We start from the raw sequence: 16,102 nt of genomic DNA, 5'->3' as shown, positions 1-16,102 counted from the left end.
GGGGGTATATGTTCAATTTGATTGCTCAATTTATGACAGAATATCTGAAACTTTCAAACAAAGGCGTTAGGCCTATCAAATTGGAATGATTAACTGATTACAAAATACAAGAAGAAAAATAAGCAGTTATACTCCTTCGGATATACAGTACATTATCCAAGTTTTGAAAAGATCTTCACTTGCAGAGAGAATGTAGATCATCTCTAATGAGACTCTCAAACACTAAATCAGTACAGCTAGAGCCCTTCATTCAAACCATTTCTCAGGGCTCCATCTCACTTTGGAACAATTTGGAATCATGTCAAAATACAAAATCCCCTTGTTTTCTTGTCCGATGTCACTATCAATCATTTTAAGTTGTATTTGGAAAGCTTATACTTCGAACTTGTTAGATTTTATTTTACACGGAACAGTGTTTGCCTCTCGAGAGTACAGCCCCTGCTTTTCCGACGGCGACGTCGTCAACATTGAATTTTCAAAATGTCATCATTACTTAGAAAGTAGGCCTATATGATCCCTGCAACTCGAGCTCTCTTGGGAGAAGTGAACATGGAAAGGAAGAAGGCCGGCTTCAAGTTCATTTGGACATAATATGGAAGGATATACTTGAGGAAGGAAGATATGGCATCTCCTATCATTATTCATTCTCGAGAAGACATTGCCAAGATTAAGTAAATATTATCTTGTCTATAATTATTATGTTCCTTGTAAATAACATATGATTATAATGACGATCATTTCTAATGATTTTAATTATCTTAGTAATTCATAAGCTTGCATGAATAAAATAAGAAACATAAATTATAAACAAATGGCATTTCTTTAAAGAATTGAAGATGAAATATAACTGTACCGGAATAAGGGGGAAAATGAAAAAGATGTCGATAAGGTTGATAAAACTGCTTAAAGGGATTTTGTCAATGAGATAGGTGTATTTCACCAGGCTTACAAGGAAATAAGAGATATCATAAATCTAATGATTGATTAAATAATTTATGCTTGTACATGTATAAACATGGAATTAGCATATTAAACGATTATACCAAGATGGGATAAAACAACTATGCCCATTGAGAACAAGCAATGCTAGATGTGGTAAAAGTAATATTGAGCACATATATGTAAGCTTTATTATCGTTATCATTTTGCTACAAAGAATCGTAACCAGAATTTAAAGTAAACGAAAACATCATAATATTATCATATTAGACAATAGCATATTAATATCGTTTTGTATAAAATCTATTTGCATAATTTGGATATTGTTAACACATTGATTGCTTGTTGAGATGTCGTATCATGTATTAACTGAAAAGGCATGTTTTAATTAATCATAGTTTTGGAAATTAATTACATATTCGATTGATTGATGAGTAGTCGGACCATGTATGGGACAGCGCTTTTACGAGAGACTTGGCTTTCAGACAAAAATGACATTTTGTTTTTTTACCTGGTTATGATATGCTTTCAAAAAATCGTGAAAATAGAAATTAATTACATATTCGATTGATTGATGAGTAGTCGGACCATGTATGGGACAGCGCTTTTACGAGAGACTTGGCTTTCAGACAAAAATGACATTTTGTTTTTTTACCTGGTTATGATATGCTTTCAAAAAATCGTGAAAATAGAATATTGGAATAAAAAAAGAAAAATTATATAATCATATTAACTCTCGATATTTTACCCAACTCTGATGTAAAGTGAGAAAGTTATGACATTCTAAAATTTCGTTTTGTATCACAAAACCGTAATAAACACATTCGTTATACAAATTAAGGAACCGATGACATCACCCATTTCTTTTGAATCTGTTATGAAATATTTTATGTTTTCCTGTTAAGTGCACCAAAGTTTGATTCTTCCTCAACATTATACAATTTTCATTGAAAGCCATTTTAGATTGGATTGCAATGCTTTCAAAATTTGTGTAATTTTCAAAATGTCATAACTTTGTTTGTTTTTCCTCTGATTTTGATAAAACTTTAAGCTTTACGTTTGTTTTTATTTTCCCTCTTTATTCATGTATACTTTTTTGGGGTGAACTTCTTTTAGCGTTCTCGAGAATATTCCCTTAATGCAAGGAGCTGCTTAGTGTAACGTAAATCTCTCAGGATCTGGGGCCCGTTACATAAAGAGTTACCACTGTTGTAACTATGCCATTATGGCAACTACTTTATGGCAACCTTGATTTTGAGCCCTGTTGCCATGGTAGTTGCCGTAATGACAAAGTTACAACAGTTGTTACTCTTTATGAAACGGGCCCCTGGTTGGCGGAGACCAACTGGATCCCTGATCATCCCTCACCATCCTGATCACCCCTCACCAGTGTGGTCGTGTGGTCCAGTGATTAGAGCATTGGACTCATAATCGCAAGGTTGTGAGTTCGAATCCCCACTCTGCCATTGTCTCCACTTTGATAAAAAGGCCCATATATTGTCAGCCACTATGACTGATTAACCTAGAGGTAAAATGTTTCCTAGGTAATTGATTATATACCAGCTTGGCGTTTACCAGCAAAAATGCTGTCCTGCCGAGTTCCTACGGGGGTTACCATAAACAGAAACGATGAGACTGCATTGGGTGATATTTCCAATCATGCAGGAGCTCGATGGTGTATCCGTTGTCCACCATCCACATCCTCCTCCTTCTCATGGTAAAACTGTGTCCTCTTAAGTGGGAAAGACGTCAGACCTCATCTCACCGGAAGTTGACCTCATGTGGATGCCTTCCAAAGGAACATTCTCCTGTCTGACCTCCCATCACCTCCTGCTCCATTCCTCCTAGTTGCTGACCACGTCGCATGGATGGTGATTGAACTCCAGCGTTCCACTTCCAGTTGGGGCTCAGGATGTACATACATTCGGCAGTAATCGATCGTTGGATAGAAGTCTTGGTTTACTCGAGATAAATTCTTGCACTGACTCCCACTGACTGAAAAACACAAAGAGAAAAGAAAGCGAGTAAAACGAGCCGAACATACATTTTCTGTTTCTCTTAACTATGTCATCCACTAACAGAAGTAGAGCCCGTCTCATAAAGAGTTACAACCGGTACGTGGTAACTTTTCCATTTCGGCATCTATGGTAACTATATGGGGTCAATGACCAATGACACTCAAGGTTTTAATGGAAAAGTCACCATAGTTGTAACTTGTAACACTTCAAAAGTGGGAGAAAAAAGGAGGAAAGAGAAGAAAAAAAAGGGGGAAAGAAAGAAAGAAAAAAAAAAAGAAGAGGGGGGGGGGGGGAGGCGCCGAATCGATTTTCGACCGGGGGGTGCGCCGAATCGATGTTCGACATAGGGGGCGCCAAATTGAAGTTCTACATAAGAGCGCCGAATTGATTTTCAACCTAGGGGGCGCCGAATTGATGTTCTACCTCGTTGCGCCGAATTGGTGATTGATAAAGAGGGCGCTGAATGAATGTTCGACCTAGGGGGCGCTGAACTGATTTCCGATCTAGGAGCACCCATTTGATGTTTGTCCCAAGGTGCCAAATTCATGTTCAATCTAGGGAGGGGGCGTCAAATTCATATTCGACAATTCTGTTCATGGTTACAAAATGTGCTTAGAATGTCTAGTTTTGGGTCGGAATATCAAAAATTTTAAGCTCGCGCACGAAATTATTTGTTAGATACCCATTCTGTTCATGATCACCAAGAGTGCTTAGAATGTCATTTCAGGTCAGAATATCAAAAAATTTCAGCTCGCGCTTCACATCCGCATCATTTATTTGATAAAGATACCCATCCTGTTCATGGTTACAAAAAGTGCTTAGAATCTCCTGTTTTTGGGTCGGAAATTAAAAAATGTTCAGCTCGCGCTTTGCACTTGCATAACATGTTGAGATAGTTACCCATCCATTTCTTGATTACCAAAAGTGCTTACAGACTCTCCAAATTTGAGGTCAGAATATTAACAATTTTCAGCTCGTGTTTCGCACTCGCATCAATTGTTTAGATATACGTATACCCATCATGTTCACGGTTACAAAAAGTGCTTACTATATCCGATCGGGAAACATAATATAGATGAAAATATTTTTTTATTTTATTTATTTTATTTATTTATTTCAAATCTTTACCCCCCCCCTTATTAGCGAAAGCTGGATCCGCCCCTGGTAAAGAAATATGAGCTCCCGCTCACATGATTTTAGTATAGGGCCTACTCTGGTTAGAAGTTATAACTCCAAAGATCTTAAAATTCTATGTTTTCAGGGGGCCATTTCATAAAGCTGAGTTAAGAGCGACGTTAAAAACTGGTGATCCTTTCTTGTGGTAAATGATATTAGCCATGAATGTTCATTGGTGATTATTTAGAGCGTAAGAAAGGTTCTGGAGAGCAACTGATCAGAATGACTCCCCTGCAACTTTCCTCCCATGTATGGATGGGAAGTATAAGTTAGGAAGACACTCCTTTACCTGTTCATAGCACATTAGTCATGTTAGTTACTCCCAAGGAATAATTTTCAGAACTTGGTCAATGTTGATTTAAATCGGGGCAACCAAGTTCTAGGGTAAGCATTTGCCACTTATCGTGCATCGTATGTAAGAACATGGTGTCATTCTAAATACAAGGAATACTGAACATGCAGTTTAGACTAAAGAGGGGGAATCAGACTGGAAGATGAATGAGAGAACAATTGTAGTGGAGTTAGGATGATGTTAAATGTCAAATTTGTCTAATTGGATGCTTGTCTAAAAATGTGAATGTGTGTTGTAGAAGTCATTTTCTTAGATTGCTCCAACATGATTGATCTTAAACCTGAAATTGTGTGTAATACATTATTTACTATGTATGACTGTGTCCTTGATTATAGTTAATATGTTTTTACAGAAAACTAAACTAAAAAAAACACTGTGCAGTTTTAGTTAATGTAGGAAAATGGGTGATATGATACCAAGCTTATATTACATGTTTTGATTAAAGTCTTGTTACATTGCCTGACATTATTTGACCTATCATTAACATTACTGCACTTTAGGTGTTCTTGTCATGTATTTAATCTCTTAATTACTTTCATAATCGCATTTTACTTGCCACAAGCTTAAATCAGTTACCAAACACTTATACTATAATTTGTCACTTGCTGTCATAATTACTTATAGGCCATATTAGGGCAACCTAACATTGCATTTGTTCACCAGCAGGTACTAGGTTTGAAGACAGACATTTGTCCTCATTTGTAATATACCCTTTCTTGTACTTCTCTTAGTTCTATTTACTTATATGTTTGCTCTCTTCTAAGCGCCTTGAGCATTTAATAAAAATGGAAAAGACGCTATATAAATCATATGTATTATTATTATTATTATTATTATTATATATAAGTGGGCGTGGTTCGTAACGTCAGAAAATAGAAATTGAGGAGGTAGAACCCGTCACATCCTTTATATACACACCCTCAACCAAACATGAGATATTCCACATTATATGTTGCATTTATTACGTTTGTGGCCCAGTTTGACCTTTAATAACCTTAAAATGACCTTTAATTGTCTTGGAAAAGTTTTAAATGCCTAATGATTCACATATGAGGATTTTATTTTGAATTTGATTTAATTCGATATCAGGCATGATATGTTTATTCCGCTAAATATATAAAAGGAATGTAAGAAAGCTGGTGTGGTTTATGACATCACAAAAATAAAATTCCTCAAGATGCCAAAGTATACCGGTCGGATTCTTGACATGCACACCCTAAGCTTAACCTTTGCAAATGGATTCACATATCAAACTTTTTTTTGTATTCAAAACATTATATATTCCACATTATATGTATTTCTTACATTAACAAGGCAATTTGACTTTTTATGACCTTAAATGACATTTAACTGACCTATGCGTGATGCGTTAATGTCCAGTAATCAATAAAGTTACATTTGATTTCTCATTAGCTTTAATTTGATACCAAGCATGACATGTATATTCCTTAAAATATGAAATTCATATTTAAGAGGTATGTGAAAAAGTGGGCGTGGCCTATGAAGTCAATAAAAAAAAGCCCAAGAGTGCCCAGATGGCACCCGTCGGATTCTTGAAGTAGATACCCCATACTACTACGTCCAGCAAAAAAAATCGCAGTCATACCCAAATCGAAGGTCATGCAATAATTTTGATCATATCTACCCGACTATGGTGTTAGCAAATTATTTCTTCAGTCATTTGAAAAAGAATGTTTCTTCGATTTTTAACACTGTTTTATTATTATTCCACTTACCTGGTTATCACCAAACCAATCACTCACTGCAGTTTCAATCATTTCCTCTCATTCGCAGTACTAATAGCAAATGAAAATCGGTTTGGTGTCCTGTTTGTTTAATAATTAAGAATACGTCTTCGCTGTTTAAATTGCGCGGTCATCAGGCACCTTGGTCGGACATTACGCTATCATTGTTGGTATAATCATGGACCTGTAGTAGGTCCATGGTATCACGATCCTACTAGTCGGATCTATGGTATAATTCACGGCTTGCATTCCTTTCGGCAAAATACATTCAACCACACCTGCCATCAGCTATTCAAAATTTCCCGCCATTGTTCACTCGTTTTTTTTCGCCCCAGTAAATAATTGCCATGTGCCTATTTACATTCGTCGTTTTGTTAATGGTTCAGAGTGAATATCTCCGTCAATAAATGCAGTAAATTCCACGCGACTCTGTCTGGGCCGCGGAATCGGGCGGAGGGGGTGCAGCCCCCCCCCCCTTTTTTTACGATAAACACGAACAAAAACACGCACTTCTGGACCCATCAGAAGAACAGCCTAGGTAAGCTCCATGAACAGCCATTCGAATCAAGAGGTCCATCCAGCCCATTGTGGAGAACGAATAATTCAAAAAAGTTTTCTACTTGGCAGCCCCCGCCCCGCCAAGACCATCAGCAGCCTCTGGATTAGTTCGATCAATATCAATATTCATGCAATGAAGACAATAAATCAGGTAAATCACTGAACTCAAGAAAAATCCTAAGCATAGTATTAAAATTTGTTGTCCCATTAATTTCATCACACAAACAAATAACAGGTTAATATTAAGCCCGGCGCACACTATGCAATTCGTTTCGATCAGAATTTTAAAGAAATTGTAATAACATTTGATATGGACATTTAGCCCTAAAAGGCCCGGGGGCTCCCTTTACATTTTTCACGATAAATCCGCCGCGCGAAATTTTTCAACCAAAAATTTGCGATGCCTGGGTGCGCGGTAACGAAATTATGAAACGAATGGCTCAAAAACGTGAATTAATGTACAAATCCAATGCAAATTGTGTATTTAGCCAAAACTCATAAATGTATCATCATTTCCACTTTTACTGATTAAACTTAATCAATTTTGTCTTACAAAGAAATACTAAGAAATTAAAATTTTTTTTTATTAAATACATTTGATCGGGATCCTACAGAGAGTCTGTGAATAAAAGAATAGCAGTTTCGAGACAGTATGATAGTTGATTAGAGCAAATGTTTATTTCATGAAGAAATTAGCATTATTAATTCATTAAATGAAAATCTTATTATTTCAGAAAAAATTACCACACAGCCTTGTAGATTATATCGGATACTCCCGCTGAGCAAATTTTCGCGGCGCTCGCGCAATCGAAGGCCGAGATCTCCGGGGGGGGGGGGGGGGGAAATCCCCCCCGGCTGTGAGATGGGTCCAAATAACCCGGTTCTTTTAGGGTTAAACCAATAAAATCTTAGTGATCAGAGTTCAGAATAGTGGTAGGACTACTAAAATCGAAATTCAGTCTATAGTTCGAGCCTCCCTATACATAGGAATAAAAGTGAATTCAGATCCAAATCGTAATAACATCATCATCTGCTGCGACTTGAAGCCGTTTTGGACTCTACCCCGACCACAGGGCTTGCCGCAAAGCAAAATTATGATTTTATTATTCCTAACATTATAAGTTTCGTCCTGAACTATGGACAAACGGCATATTTGCAATTTTCGTCATCTCTAAAATGAAGGACGCAACTGCTTTTTCGGTTCACCAATTTCGACAAATTCTTTCCAGCTGTTTATTGTCATTTTATGGGCATTTTCAAAATACTTTATCTGTTTTTGAAAACGTTCTGGGGCTAAAACCCACTAATATTCTAAATTACAGCGCGTACCCCCAAAATGTGTAGAGCGCACGGGGCTCTTTGCGGTCACGTGTTTTTTAAATATTTTTTTTAAATAGCAAATCGGTAATAATGTATTTCATAATATTAACCCCATCTATGCCGGGGGGGGGGGGGCTCGCAGGCCCCCCCCCCCCCCCTCCTCAACGATTCGTTCATTATTTTTGCCGCACGATTACGATTTTTTTTGACCGCGCCGCTCAATTAATGACTTTTTAATTTCAAGTCTTGCGCATCTTTTGAGACCAAATTATTTTGCGACGCTCGGGTACGCGGTTTCGAAATTACGTAACATTGTGTAAGTGCATGTCAGACCCGAAATTGCTCAAAAATGTATTTTCGTGTACAAACTCAATGCAAATTGTGTTTTCAATAAAAAATCATAAATATATGATTGTTTTTAATTTTGCTGGTCTAATGGATTTATCTATGATCTCAAAAGAGTCCCCGAAAAATTTCATCGAAAAAACAATGAAAAAAAAGTCCAAAAACACAGAAATTACATAAGAAATTGCAAAAAAAATTAGTACATAAGACATTTATCTGATATCGCATTTTTTTCATGTACATTTGCTAAGAACATCACAAAGGGTTTCTGCACCAAAAAATAGAACATTTGGAACATTATTAAGGACAAAATATGATTTTGCGTACCAATTACGCATAAATTAGCATAATCAACTAATAACAATTTGCATGAAATAAATTACAATACCATTTTGTAGATTATGTCCCAGACAACTTGCTTGCCAATTTTCGGCGCGCGCAATCGCGCGTTCGATGGCCGAGATCTCGAAGGGGGGGGGGGGGGGGGTGAGGCCATGCCCCGGCTTTATGATCTCTAAAAATACCCCGGCCTATTTTATATATATATTGAAATTGTTATTACTTTTATTAATATCCTTACAAAACATATTAACTTCGATCTCTGGGGGTAGTTCTAAAGAAAGAAGTTAAAGCACGAAGCGCCAGCTGATTTTTTTTTTGTAATATGCTAAGCAAAAATAGGGAAATTTGAAGTATTTTATGTTGGAATCTATGAAGAGGATAATTCATGCATCCCAAAAATAAAAAAAATAAGAGCGCAAAGCGCGAGCTGAGATTTCTTGATATTCCAGAGTTGAAAACGGAATATTCGAACCACATTTTTAAAGAATTACAGGTTTGAGCAGTTTTAGTCACAAACAGTATCTGTATCTCAATAGATTGGGCGTCTAAAACAAAGTGGGTAAGCCTATAGACGAAATGGGCATATTCGAAATAGGAATTTGACGATATTGTACATAGACTTAGTGGCAATTAGATCAAAAGATTAGATTAGATTATTAGTCGTACTACTACTACTAATAATAATAATAGCAAATTTTTATATAGCGCTTTTCCCAGAATGACTCAAAGCGTGTTACAGCATATTATTACCCCGGTCATTGGATTTATTTCAATCCCGCACGAAAAGTGCACAATTTCCACTCCCTGGGGATCATTCCTTGCATTCATCGCAGCCTCATTATATACAGCGCTGGCGAATTCAAACATTCAATACCGGGTACCCATTTAGCACCTGGGTCGAGAGTGGCAAAGTGTGGATTAACGCCTTGCCAAAGGACGCTAGACGGCGATGGGATTCGAACACACGACCCTCTGTTTATAAGGCGAGAGTCAGAACCACTACACCATGGCTCTTCCACTCGGTCCCCGTATCACAAAGGTCATGATTTAAATTGTTGTCAATGCAATCAGTCGTAGATATATGTTCTCCGATCATTGCTCAGCTTTGTGTTACGGGCCCTTGGTTGTAGGAAAATTAGATAGACTGTCTTGGAAGAGACACAATCGACGGCAGAAAAATTGCCGATGTCGTACTCATCCTATAAATAAGTTTTAAGAATAGTTTAGAATATGCAGGAGGAAATGTATACGGAATAGTTTCATTTCGGAACTCCAAAATGCAAATTCAATTGATAGTTTTAAAAGGAAATACACGAAAACACACTTCTCTTAATTTCTCCGCTCTCCATTCTATATATTTCTATGCAAACTTATATTTTCAATCTTCAATTTAGTAGTTATCACCCAGTGTACATGTATTTTTGTTTGTTAATATCTATGTTTGTTAATACCTATATCACTCAGTCTGTTTCTACTTTATCTGAATTTATTGTTTTTGTTGGATATTTCTTCATGTCAACCATGTTGAATAACATTGTACATGTATATATTATCTGAACATAATTATCCTGTATAAAGATTTTTAAATAAATAAATACATAAATAAATGAATGAATAAAAAAATGTGTTACCTCTGTTGAGCGGTGGATGTTCCCGTCTCATTATCAAAGCATATTTCAAATATTTCTGATAAAGATGTAAATACATGATAAAATTAATACAATATACATCTAGTGTGATTCTGTATACTCAGAATTTTTGTTTAACCAACCCCAAAATTGATTAAAATAAAAATCTACCAACTGTTGGTTACAAAATCCAAGTTTATTTCTTATGCAATTTTTGTTTCAACCAGATGTTATGTTCAAATTGGTTAAAGTATGATCCTACCTATAATACTGTTGGTTAAAAATCAAAATTCATTTCGCATGACATTTGTTTTAACCAACAGTTGTTATTTGAACCAATCTGTACCTGTAGGAAAACATGTCAAGTACCAATAAAAAGTTACCATCTCGTTTTTATGAAAAGTTTACCAAGCTACAATTTTCCTGTGGGTATGATTACTTCTGATCAAATTTATTACGGCGTTGGCGTGAAATAAAAGCAAAGTTAAAAGAATGGCATTAATTTCTTGTTAAATTTAATGAAATCTGTGGGTTAAATTTTTTTTTTCTTTCCTTGTCTTTTTATTCAAATCAATTTGCTGCTAGAGTGGACTTGACCTTTAAGCAAGAGAGCCGGAAAAGAAAAGAGCATTGGAGGACCTTGAGAGAGTGTAAGTGTGTGTGAGAGAGAGATAGAAATAGGGAGAAAGAAAGAGAGGGAGGGGTGGGAGGAAGAGGGAAATGGGAGATTGAAAGAGAAAGAAAGAAAGATAAATAGATAGATGGAGACCGAGAGAGATAGATAGTTAAAAATATAGACAGATATAGGTGGGGAGATAGATTATACATAGAATAGAAAGATTAATGAGAACGAGGCTGTCTCTCTTCACAGCAGGAAATATTTTAAAAATATTTTTCGATTAGACGATTTCTGCACTACATGGAAACTAGACATAAAAGGGCCACGGTAATTCCGTGCTCAAATTTTCTTTTTTTTATTAACGTCATCATCAAAGCAATGGTATATAAAAGATATGTTTTGAATAAAAAAAAACCCACAATGCTAATGAATTAAATCTCGACTTCTAGTTCACATTGAATCGGAATGACTCGTTGAAGTATGACCTTCAGTATAGTATTGAACATATAGAGGATGACGAATAACAAAAATACAGGTCGAAGAACTATCGGCATATGAAAAAGTATTTTTTATACAATGCTGGTATCACCTTCCAGAACTCCCCTGGCAAAGTGGTGCCCTTTTATACAGACAAAAGAATAACCTTCGATGATTTTGCCAGAAAGGTTTCTTTGTTGGAAGTCAACCTTTTAAAGTCCTCAAATCCAAATGGAAAATTAATTGACTTCGTTTATTTGTCTGAATGAAAGTAGGGCATAATCTAACAAATATCATAATCTTGGAGGAACTGATTGTTATGCTGTTTTTATTTATACTTTGCTCTTTTAGGCCTACCCTTAATCATTTTTTATTTCAGTATTTACTTTTTGATCGTATATGGCTCAATAAAATGAATGGAAAATTCGATTCTACCAGAGAGCTGTACGTTCGTTTGTATTATTCCCATAAATCCTAGAAAATACATAAAAATGAGGAGTGTAAACAGCTCTCATTGAAATGAAAGCACAACTGGAAAGAGTTGATCCAAAGTTTCCCATTAGTCAAATTCGGTTAAAGTCGGGAGTTCACAACAAAATCTGAACCTCAGATGATGGATTCATTGATTTACAAAAAGTATAAATAATGGACATCAACACTACGACTCCACTCTCGCTTTTTAAAACAAGTACAACCACGTCACCTACACCTCCGGAGTTTTAGTACATTACCAAATTCACTTTTTACTGCTACCTATTTCAGAAGAGGATAGAACGACACTAGTCATCGTGACAAAACAGCAGAAAGTACAATATGAAAAACAATGAAGCAAATGATACGTACACATTTTTATACGAAGAGGGCGGTTTCGACAACGCCACGGACATCGCTACAGAAGACGATGGCTCCCCAGTAAGTTCCTCCATGAGCGTCGATATTCAAGGATTAGTCCTTGGCATCCTGGTCGTAATCCTGATCTCTGTGACCAACCTCCTCAGCTTGGCCGCTTTCGTCGTCGAACGACGTTTACGAACCTACAACAACTACTTTATCATCAATCTGGTGGTGGTTGATCTCCTGATAGGCATCAGCCAGATCATTGGCGTCGCCCACACCTTCCTCAGGTACTTTCCCTTCTCTCAAGGATTCTGCAAGGTCTACCTGGGTTGTCGCCAGGGGCTCTTCTTTGTCTCCATCCTGGAGGTCGTCGTCATCTGCATCGACCGTCATCGAGCAACCTACGATCCTATCAACCACTTCATCTCCAGGAGTAAACGGAAGGCTATGGTGATGAACGTTTTAACCTGGGTGGTTGGTCTTGTCTTCTGGCTCTTTTACTCTACGGCCTGGGACTTCATAGTGGATGTAGATTCGTCTCGGCACTGTTTTGCGGCCTACGTCAGATACCCTATCCCAAACTTGATGCAAAACGTCATCACCTTCTTTATTCCTCTGGTGATCATCTCCTTGCTCTATGTCAGAATCTATATCAAGATAAAGGCCACGATTGGTGGAAAAAGTGTCAGTCGGAAGTTCGAGGATGGGATGCAGGACGTGACGATAGGAGAAGGTTCCGTGGAGTCATCCAACAGCAGCAGCGGCAACAACACTCGGTTGAAGTCAGACGAACACGTAGTGCCTTTCAAAGGCAGGCACGAAGCAGAAAAGGTAAGGCCTATGTGTTTTAATGTCTGCTCGACTTGTTTCGACAAAACGTGTTTTTAAGAGAAAGAGAGAGATAAAGAAAGAGGAAGGGTTGTCACTCCTACGGCAATAAGTGTGAAATATGACAATTTTACTAAGCCCCCATTTATCTTTAGGTAGCCCGTGATAACATGTGCAGTTAGGGAAGTCATACAAATTTCTAAACAAGAATGGAACATGAAAACACAATTCGATTCTCATTGCATGTGGGGCGGGAATAACGATTGAAAAAAAAGGGAAGAAATAAGTTGAGAAAAGGAAGAAAAGCAAACAAGCAAAACTAACAAACCCAAAGAAAGAAGACAAGGAACATTAACACATCCCTTGTCGACAACAGCGGTATACCTTCAAGAAAAAAGGCTAAGAAAAAAATCTTATCAGTGATCTTGAGCTTCGCTCCCTCATGTTTTGTAACAAATGACAATTATAACAATTATAAATTACAGCAAACTTGCGTCTACACTATGATGACTGTGTTCATAAAACTTCTGTTGTACAAATGCCCCTAATAAATGTGACATTGCCCCTTGTCTTGTTGCTTGTAGTGGTACATATAATAGAATGGTAGTGGTACATATAATAGAATACACATAAACTTGAGTTCGTATCATTTTGCTGTTGTCAGTGGACGTTCTAATAATTGAATATTTTGCCAAGATGTCATACCTTGATATTTTTGTAATGTTGAACTCAAAATGCTTATTTGCCGGTCTTATAATAAAAAACAAAAACATAATTAAACAATAATTCTGCTCTTAATTTGATTAATCGCCTACAGGGGACGACCAAGACAGGGGCCGACCGCGAGTCCAAGAACGAGATGATGAAAGCCAACCGGACCTTGTCCTACATCATCATATCCTTCATCATCGCCTGGCTTCCAAACGCCATCATCTATCTCCTCTTTGCAATCGACCCTGCACTTCTTCTGGTGCGCGCGTTCCCAGCCGCGGTGCGTCAATTCTTCGTGTGGTTACGCTACGCGAATAGCTTCTTCAATCCAATATGTTACGCAGCATCCCAAACCCTGTTCCGCCGTACCGTATCGGACTTGATCTGCAGACCGCAGAAGTACTGCCACTGAAGCGACACACTCCATTCGCCATCAATTAATACAACCATCTGTTGTTGGACACATGTAAAACGTTTTGTCAGTTATTTTAGGCACACAAGGGGCCTGTCACTTTTAAGTTGTCAATCCCGACCTTTCGTTTGAGGACGCGCACGCTTATTAACGACGTTAGATGATTTTGGAAGAGACTTTTTAGACCCGTCATCATGGTCGTAAAACTCTGTCTTGCAATGCAAATTGTGTGACATTAGATTTTTTTTTCGTTTCGCATCTGCGACGGAAACATTCAATATGCGTTTCGTGTGCAAAATTCTGGTTGCTACTATGGTAACAGCGATATATCCGATTGAGGACAACTTTCCAAAGCCACATTTGACTCCTCCCAGAGCTCAAGAGGCCGCCCGGGGGGCCCACTTCCATTGATTAGTGGATACCAGGAGCGACCACGCGTAAAAGGGGACAGAGTGGGCAGGTACGTTACGTATAGGCCCAAGTAACGTTATAAGGGTGTCAAAACGAGGTTTAAAATGCTGACAAAAAGGGATATATATCCAATACTTGTAGGGTTTCACAAGCCAAATTCTTGTTAAGAGATGCATTTTCATAATCTGGAAAAAAATTACTTCCCTTGTTTAGGGTACTTTTCGAAACCCCATGGTCGTGCCTGGTATCCACTCATCAATGGAAGTGGTCTCCCCGGAATTTGAATCTAATCCCCCATTTCTGGGGAAAGTAAAACATAATGCCCATTACATCGTGTGCGAGAGGCATATCGTTTGTGTAGAAGAAGCTAACAAAAGAAACAAAAGAAACAAAAAGAAACGAGTTCAAACGTATTGCATACGGTGTGCACATATCAACTCACGCGAAATGTTCGGCTGGAGAGGTTCATCTGATCCATGAAATCAATTGCCAGTGATACACCAATAATCCACATTAAATGTAATATCGATTCGATGGACTGTAATGATCTATATCTAAGCCTTCATTCAGTAAGTTTTTCCTCACTCAATATGTACTCGATTTGTTTGAAAAACCACTTTCTTATCCATTTCATAATCTATTTTAGGTCTGCATTTCGAATATCTCCAGCCATCAGTCGTAATATACATGCATGTATGGTGCGGGTGTCGCGGAAGAGGATTTTGCACACGAAAATCAGATCTGTAGGGCCTGTAACCCCCCTGTAACACAAAGCTTAGCATTGATTGTAGAGCAGTTTTCTACGTTTGATTCTATTGACTATAATGCACAATCAATCTTAAAAATCAAGTGTATGATTAAGCGTTAACTTTTGTGTTAGGGGACCCTAATCCGTGAGGATTGCGAAAGGTCCCAAATATCAATATGTACCCAGGACCTTATAGGATATCATTCTCCCTATACCCGGGGTTTTTGTGATACTGGTCCTGTTAAGTGGATATAAATTTCAAGGAAAAACCTGAAAAGAAAACAAATTTAGTCATTTGAATTGGAAGGAAATTTGACAAATGGACTGAATGTTTTCATTTGTACATAGATATATAGAAAAAAATGAATCTAGCCTTTCCATTTTAACATGCCGAATTAAGGCACTTTTTGTCTCGCCCACCAGACGTGAAGGCGAGACTAAGGGATCTAAATGTCGTCCGACGTACGTCCGTCACAAACATTATGACACATAACTTTGCAACATTAAGTCTTTTTCCAACCAAACTTGGATTGTAGATGTACTTAAGGGACCTGCATGTTACAGTGCAGTCGCAGGTCACATGGTAAGGTCAAAGGTCATTTTGAGGTGGACGTATAAAGTTTACTTATGACAAAT

At 37.5% G+C, this 16,102-nt stretch overlaps 1 protein-coding gene across 1 annotated transcript; it reads left to right on the top strand.

The window, feature by feature from the left end:
- The first annotated feature begins 12,187 nt into the window (after positions 1–12,187).
- LOC129265646 (muscarinic acetylcholine receptor M2-like) lies at positions 12,188–15,087 on the top strand. Its single transcript, XM_054903616.2, has 2 exons — positions 12,188–13,187; positions 14,002–15,087. The coding sequence occupies exons 1-2, from the start codon at positions 12,333–12,335 to the stop codon at positions 14,305–14,307; spliced, it is 1,161 nt and encodes a 386-aa protein (XP_054759591.2). The 5' UTR covers positions 12,188–12,332; the 3' UTR covers positions 14,308–15,087.
- The last annotated feature ends 1,015 nt before the right edge of the window (positions 15,088–16,102 follow it).

Source organism: Lytechinus pictus, chromosome 7 (genome assembly GCF_037042905.1).
Source record: "Lytechinus pictus isolate F3 Inbred chromosome 7, Lp3.0, whole genome shotgun sequence".
Taxonomy (NCBI): domain Eukaryota; kingdom Metazoa; phylum Echinodermata; class Echinoidea; order Temnopleuroida; family Toxopneustidae; genus Lytechinus; species Lytechinus pictus.
Note: the sequence above shows the minus strand (reverse complement) of the source record. Positions and strands in the feature narration are given on the sequence as shown.